The following is a 7,304-nucleotide window of genomic DNA, read 5'->3' as shown; positions in this document are numbered from 1 at the left end:
GGGTGGTGAACAGCCAGAAGTGTGTGCGGGCAGGAGGGAAGCACAACGACTTGGAGGATGTGGGCCGAGATACTTACCACCACACCTTCTTTGAGATGCTGGGGAACTGGTCCTTTGGGGATTACTTTAAGGTGAGACAATAGGAACAAGCCCTCTCCAGGGGGAAGTGTGGCCTTTCTTTCAGAGCAGTGCTATAGTTTTGTGCTGTAGTGCCATGGGACTGTCTGCAGAAGACATTTTAGTAAACTCCAGATTACTTCTTGGGAGGTCTGTGGGCTGGAGCAGAAGTAGTCAGCTGGTGTGCTGAATGTGCCCTGCAGACTCTCAGACTACTTGGCCTTTCAGAGCTGTGAACAGCTGATACAAATCAGAGTTCTCTGTGTGAATGGTGGTGGTGGTCTCAGTAGTGACCATTTAATACAGTGAAAAGAGGTTTCCAGTTCATCTAATGCTTGTTACTAGAAAGTTTGAAAAGGGAAGGAGAATAAAGGATGCTAGTTGCTTTGCTAGTTAATATATTTTTTCCTCGGAAAGTAAATAATTCATGTAACTGCTGACAAGCACGTGGGTGTAGACCATGCTGTGATCCTGAGGGTTTCTCAACACTTCGGGAATGTCAGTTTTCTACAGGCAGCAATAAGCTGTCTCACTCACCAGACCCTCATCCTGCTCTGTTTAAATGCACCTTAATATTGTAATGGGAGAGAGCAGCTGAAATGAACTTATTTTGTGTTTGATTCCCATTCTGAAGAGCTTTCCTGCATTGCTATGGATTACTGTGTTTCATGTATGTTCTCTTTCTGGTCAGGAGGAAGCATGTAGCATGGCCTGGGAGCTCTTGACAGAGGTCTATGAGATCCCCAAAGATCGTCTCTATGTCACCTATTTTGGCGGAGACTCCTCGCTGGGGCTGAGCGCAGACGAAGAGTGCAGGGAAGTGTGGCTCCGCCTGGGGTAAGTGTGTTGGAGAGGAGACTCTGAGCAGCAGGTGCTGACATTTCAGTCTCCATATCTCCCATTTGGTCTTTAGTTCATGGGAGTCAGATGCAGAGGCGAAAAGTTGTGTTTTAAACTGATTTCATTTCTGGTTTGTTTGGGCTGTTAAAAGTCAGCTGGGCTCTGAGTGCTCTGGGGCCCTTGACCTTTAAGCTCTTTCCCAGATGTTACCAGTCTAGGAGGCTGTATACCTGAGACTGGCTGGCATGAAGTGTGAGAAGGTTCTCTGGTCCTTTGCTTCCTCTCCGTCATGAGCTGGAGAGGGTACAGTCTCCTCCCAGAGCTAGCAATGGCTGCTTCAGTGTGAGGGCGAAGCTGTAGCAGAGAGCAGTGCTGTGTTTTGGGAGCTTGTTGTTGGCTGTATATGGGCTTTGAACCCCAGGCAGTTAGGTCTGTTGATGTTCAGCCTTGTCCACTGTGATCAGATCCTAGCTCTGCTGCAGTTCCCTCCAAGAAGGAAGCCAGGTCCACAGACTCAGTGGAGACCCTGTCACTGTCAGCAGGAGTCAGGCTGAATTTGCAAGCCATTCTGGGCAGTGAGGGTTACTGAGTTTGCAGTAGTCAGAAAGGATTCCTCTATGACCGGGGCTATTGTGTGTTTTGTGTGCATGCCCCAGTGCCGCCACCTCTATTGTTTGTCTTTCCAGGGTGCCTGCCAGTCACGTGCTTCCTTTTCCATTGAAGGACAACTTCTGGGAGATGGGGGACACAGGTCCCTGCGGTCCCTGCACAGAGATCCACTATGACCATGTGGGTGGTGGCAGAAATGCTGCAGCACTGGTGAATCAAGGCAGCCCTGATGTTGTGGAGATCTGGAATCTAGTCTTCATGCAGTATAACAGGTACTAGGCATCTGGTCTGGCCTCCAGAGCCTTTCCCCCAGGTCTGACTCCAAAATCATACATGTGTGTTCCCAGGCATCTCACTGCTTTCCAGGAGATGGCAGTACAGGAGCAAGAGAGAAGCTGTGGAGATGGGTCCAGTGGTCTTGGTTCCCTGTGCTTTATTTGCCCTGTCCTCCTTCAGCCTCTGCTGCCTGTTCTCCCTCCTTGCTGCATCCCAGAGGCCTTTGGAGGTCTACAGCAGTCTGGAGAAATCTGTGGAAGGAGGAGAGGGCCTTGGTGCCCCTGTTCAGTAAAGGCTTTTTTTGCTACATTACAGTCTGTCCTGACTATCTGATGGTCAGATCCTGGCTGCCTGACAGTGCCAAGGCAGACTACTGTTCATCTGAGCTTCCTTTTATTGGGTCACCTGCTGTTTCCATCCCGTGACACTCTCCCATTCTCTTTGACTCACCTGCTCCTTTTATTTGTTCTGAAGTGACCCTTACTGCTCTTCTGCCTTTTATTTTCCCTGGCTGGCTGACAGAGAGGTGGAAGGGGATCTGCTTCCCTTGCCACAGCACCACGTGGATACAGGAATGGGCCTGGAAAGACTGGTGACAGTTCTGCAGAACAAACGCTCCAACTACGACACAGATCTCTTCGCTCCCATCTTGGATGCCATTCACAAGGTGACAGTGCTTCTGCTCAGAGTCACAGCTAAGCAGAAGCTCCTTGAATGCAGGCGACTTGTCTGGTACCATAGTACAGCCTTCTCTACCTATGTTACTATGTGGTATTTTGAGACTGGAGGTATATCTAACCAGATCCAGAGCAGCATTCTAGGTGTTCCTGCTCTGGCAGGGGGATTGGACTAGATGATCTTTTGAGGTCCCTTCCAATCCCTAACGTTCTGTGATTCTGTGATTCTGTGATTCTAGGGAAACTGGGGAGAATTCCAGGTTGGAGATCTGCTGGAGTATCAGCACTGCTGATCTGTTTTTCCTTCAAAGTTACTTAAATTCCTCAGTGCCAGGGCATTGACTGATTTGTCTTAGGTACAGAAGTCTCAGTGTATAATGCTCTGGAAGGATTTAATGAGTTCATCTTAGATGCACAAGGTTCAGAGGTAATTGAGAAGCATGATGTCACATGTAGCTGACTGCCTCTTGAACTGAATTTTTTCCTTCTGCAGCCATTAATTTCTGCTGATCTATCTCTTTTCTCTTGTAGGGTTGCAGGGGGCCCAGATACCAAGGTCTGGTCGGGGATGCTGATGTTGGGCATGTGAACATGGCCTACCGCGTGGTGGCAGATCACGTGCGCACCCTGTGTGTGTGCATCACTGATGGCATCTATCCAGGCTTCTCTGGAGCAGAGTAAGGACATAAGGAAATGGCACGTGGTGAAGGGAGTTAGGTCTAGAAAGGAACATCTAGGGGAGAACTTCTGGTGTGGGTCCAAGATAGGGAGTGCATGAGCTTTGGGGAGGAAGGAAGGTGAGATCCTGGAAGAGGTTCTGATCTGGATGCTTATCCTTGGATGTGTGTAGAGAGAGTCCTTATCGCCCTCTACAACTACCTGAAAGGAGGTTGTAGTGAGGTGGAAGCCAGTCTCTTCTCCCTCATAGCTAGTGATAGGACAAGGGGTAATGGCCTCAAGTTGCACCAGGGGAGGCTTAGATTGGATATTAGGAGAAATTTCTTTCCTGAAAGGGTTGTCAAACACTTCAACAGGCTGCCCAGGAAGGTAGTGGAGTCACTATCCCTGGAGCTGTTTAAAAGACAAATAGATGTTATGCTTAGGGACGTGGTCTAGTGGCAGACTTAGGGCTGCTTCAGTGGTTGGACTCAATGATCTTAAAGGTCTTTTCCAACCAAAACCATTCTATTCTATGATACAGTGTGGGGAGCAGCTGGCCTGTGTGATAGATCAGGCCAGAGGAGTCGTGTGTGGGGTGTGCTGGGTGTGGGAGCTGGGCAGGGATGCTTATATGGCTGCCTGGGGAATCCTGCCTTGCTTTCAGACTGGTGCTACGTCGGATCCTGCGCAGGGCTGTCCGCTTTTGCTCTGAAGTCCTTCACGCTCCACCTGGGCTCCTGGCCTCCCTGGTGCCTACAGTAGTGGAAGTCCTGGTGAGTAAAAACTCCTGCCTCAGTGATGGGGGGAGAAAGAGATGTCCTATTCAGCCCCACATCCCTTTCCTGTAAGCTGTTAGGAGACAATCTTGGATGTAAAGGAGCTCCAGGGGGGTGTATCTGGTGCTATCCATCACAGCAGTAAAAATCTTGTCTCCTGATTGTTTGTGATTGTTTGTGATGGGAGGGAGGGGGCCTGGTGTGACCACAGTCAGCACAAGTGTGCATGTAAGTGTATGCAAATGCACATTGTTTTTTCCTGGGGCAGTGGCTTCTAAGCTGTCATACCTGGTTAAAACCATCTGAAATTGGTCCTTGTGAGTGCTAACAGCATCCTAAAATGCGATGCTTTCTTCCTGTCGTGAATGGATGTATTTGCCAAGAGATGCTCTGCAGGGTCTAGCAGAGGTGGGTCATGAGGAGATAGTAAGGGGATGGCAGCTGTAAATCCAGATGTGATTCTCCCCCTGTGCTCTGTCCCTGGAGCCATGTGCTGGGGCTCCCTTCACACTCACTCACCTCCCTGAGGAACCTCTCTAATGGTTGTGACATGCTGTGAGATCTACTGCAGAACATGCTGAGGATGTTATCACTAACTGAGGCTCACTCTACAGGGAGACGCCTATCCAGAGCTAACAAAGAATGCAGACCAGGTGAGCAATGTGGAATCCCCTGGAGAGAAATCCCCTCTCTCATTATCTTTGTGAGGCACTTCTCTCATGGGCAGAAGTGAGCCCTTCCTTGGGACTTAGCTGGAGGAGTTTGCATAGCCTCCATAACCATGTTCTCCTGGGTGGGCTGAGATGTGCTGGGAACGTGTTTGTATCCTGGGCATGAGAAGCATCTGTGGCAGATTTCCTTGTGGGAGTTCTGCTAGATCCTTAGCAGAGACTGCTTGTCCTGGTATAAGGCAGCTGTTGCTCTAAAAAAATCCAAGGGTAGCTCTTTCACTGAATTCAAGTACAGCCTGTCCTAGCCTGGGTACCTTTTTTCCAGGGTGGAGTGGTGATTTAAGCCTAGTCCTGGCTTGCTTCTGCTGTCAGCAACTGTGATGAGCCATTTCTCTGCCTGTTCCAGCCATGCAGTTTTAATTGGTTCACAGACATGAATGTCTGACCGGGAGGGAGCATTTGTCAGCCTCCAGCCTTCCCCAGGTGGATGGTTGATGTTTCCTTGACAGGAATGGTGATAGGAGGCACAATGACTGTGGTAATATTTAGTAATGCATCGGAGCCGTGTTGTGATGGACGCTTAGAGAACAAAAAGACTGGTTCAAGCAGACATAGCACCCCTGTTAGATGCCTGTTTGATGTGCTTTGAGCTGGAGCCCAGTGGTAGCAGGGCTTAGCTGAGCTAAGGAAACCCCTGAGGTGTTGTGGCTAACTCTTCTGATCCTTGGGCAGATCATGGATATAATCAATGAGAATGAGACAGCTTTCCTGTCCTCCCTGGAGCGTGGGAGGCGCATCATTGAGCGGACAGTACAGCAGATGGAGCCCTCCACAAATTTCCCGGGTGAGTCTCCGTCCTGACAAGCTGCACTTAAAGATGGTTTGATCCAGATCCTCACAAGCATTGCAGTCGAAATCGTGGTGGATGTCTGCCTCCCCCACATGTTTTCAATGACCTTCTAGTCCCGGGCAGAGGAGCAGATGTTGCTCCATTCTTCAGATTGCAAATGTTTTCTAGTAGTTTGTTCTCACAACAAATTAGGCACCAGGAAAGTTATAAACATTCTCCTGCTGCTTTATTGACTGATTAACTAGGTCCTTAGAAGACACAGCTGAAACAAGCAGCTCAGGACCCAAACAGAGCAGCTGCCTGTCTAGATGTGCTGCACTGAATTTTAGCAGGGATGGGACTGTGGGGCATTGTTAATACTCAGTCCTGTACAAGAACTGCATGGCTCTTCTTCCCCATTACCAGTGCAGCTGCACACAAGACAAGTTAATCCAGTTACCAAGGCACACACTAGATTGGTCCCATCCAAGCAAATTTTGAGATTCTTTTGCTTTCTGTGCTCACACAGAGTCCATGTCCTTTTTGTCCTACAGGTGAAGTAGCCTGGTCTCTCTATGCTAATTTGGGATTCCCTCTGGATCTAATAGACTTGATGCTTGAAGAAAAGGGAATCAGATTGGATTCAGCTGCTTTTAACAGACTTGCTGTGGAAGATGTGAAGGTAAGAGGGAGACCCACCTTGTCAGAATAAATCAGAGCCTTCCCTCTCTGCTGTGAGCACGGAGACTGAATTTCGTTCACTACTGAGGCTCTTCAGACTCACCGCAGAGTCAGGTGCCTTTCCCCTGAAGGTGAAGTGGGTCTGAAACAGCAGTGGGGTTACAATGCCTTTGCTTGTGAGTGTGGGACTGAGAAGTCCTGGCTGGTGATTCTCCTCAGTTCAGTAGAAGTGGTTTACAATGCTGACTCTTGCTGGAGTGGAGGTTATCATAGAATTATATAGATTAGGAGTGTCCTCCAAGTGTCCTCTGTTAGCCATGTAGTCCTCACACAAAGCAGAGCCAGCTTAGACAGCCCAAACAGCAAGTGATTTATGAAGAGTTTACAAAATCTTAGTCTCTGTAGTGCTGGAAGACTTGCACTGCCCATCCAGTTCAAGGCCTTGCTTTCCTGAGCTTTGAGGGCCTGGAAGTTTCATAGCTACACAGCAAGCTGTGCTGGGAGGGTTGTGTTAGCTGTTGCTTATGGCCTGCCTCACAGCTAGCACAGGGTGGTATTGAATGCTTGTGGAATTAGAGGGAATGGGGTTTCTTTAGCAGTAGCCTCCATCAGCCTGGATCTAAATAAACCTTTTCCAGGAAGGTGGAAGAAATTGTTCCTCATCTTATAGCTGCAGTTATTGGTTTGAGTGCACCCAGGTATCTCCCATCTTAACTGTCCCTTTGCACTGCAGCGGAAGGCTGGTGGCCCACAGACAGGACAGCTGGAGGACACAGACATGCACATTGATGTACACTCGTTGGCTCAGCTGCAGAGCAACAATGTGCCTGCTACTGATGATTCTCTGAAGTACTCCTACACGCTTGGGCCGCATGGGCAGTACGGTAAGTGGTCAGGTCCCATCTGTAGGGCAAGCTCTCTCCGAGGGTACTGGAATCCCTCGCAAGACTGCTTTTACCCCCTAACCTCATGCATGCGGAACATGTACTTTGTGGTTCAAACCTGCCTACCTTGCTGCTGCATCTTTTCCCTGCCCCTGTACCTCATCCCAAAGTAGGTGTTTTTCTTAACTGCTGTTGGTGTGTCCCTAGGTAGGCTCTAGGCTGGTGACAAGCCCATGAGTTCTGGGTTGGTATTACTGTGAAGTGATACTTGAGGCTTTACTTGA

General features: G+C 49.1%; 1 protein-coding gene across 1 annotated transcript in view; it reads left to right on the top strand.

The window, feature by feature from the left end:
* The window catches only part of LOC104539591 (alanine--tRNA ligase, mitochondrial-like), a gene marked incomplete at both ends in the record, with an annotated part of 7,329 nt that extends 309 nt beyond the window's left edge, over positions 1–7,020 (top strand). The window contains 10 exons of the mRNA XM_010183166.1: positions 1–131; positions 809–954; positions 1,644–1,838; positions 2,365–2,509; positions 3,051–3,196; positions 3,844–3,952; positions 4,570–4,608; positions 5,359–5,470; positions 6,010–6,137; positions 6,870–7,020. The exon at positions 1–131 is cut by the window's left edge and continues 88 nt beyond it. Coding sequence (XP_010181468.1) covers positions 1–131; positions 809–954; positions 1,644–1,838; positions 2,365–2,509; positions 3,051–3,196; positions 3,844–3,952; positions 4,570–4,608; positions 5,359–5,470; positions 6,010–6,137; positions 6,870–7,020 — 1,302 coding nt within the window. The remainder of the gene's footprint in view (positions 132–808; positions 955–1,643; positions 1,839–2,364; positions 2,510–3,050; positions 3,197–3,843; positions 3,953–4,569; positions 4,609–5,358; positions 5,471–6,009; positions 6,138–6,869) is intronic.
* Positions 7,021–7,304: the final 284 nt, after the last annotated feature.

Source organism: Mesitornis unicolor, unplaced genomic scaffold, assembly GCF_000695765.1.
Source record: "Mesitornis unicolor isolate BGI_N332 unplaced genomic scaffold, ASM69576v1 scaffold39630, whole genome shotgun sequence".
In the NCBI taxonomy this organism is placed as follows: Eukaryota; Metazoa; Chordata; class Aves; order Mesitornithiformes; family Mesitornithidae; genus Mesitornis; species Mesitornis unicolor.
Note: the sequence above shows the minus strand (reverse complement) of the source record. Positions and strands in the feature narration are given on the sequence as shown.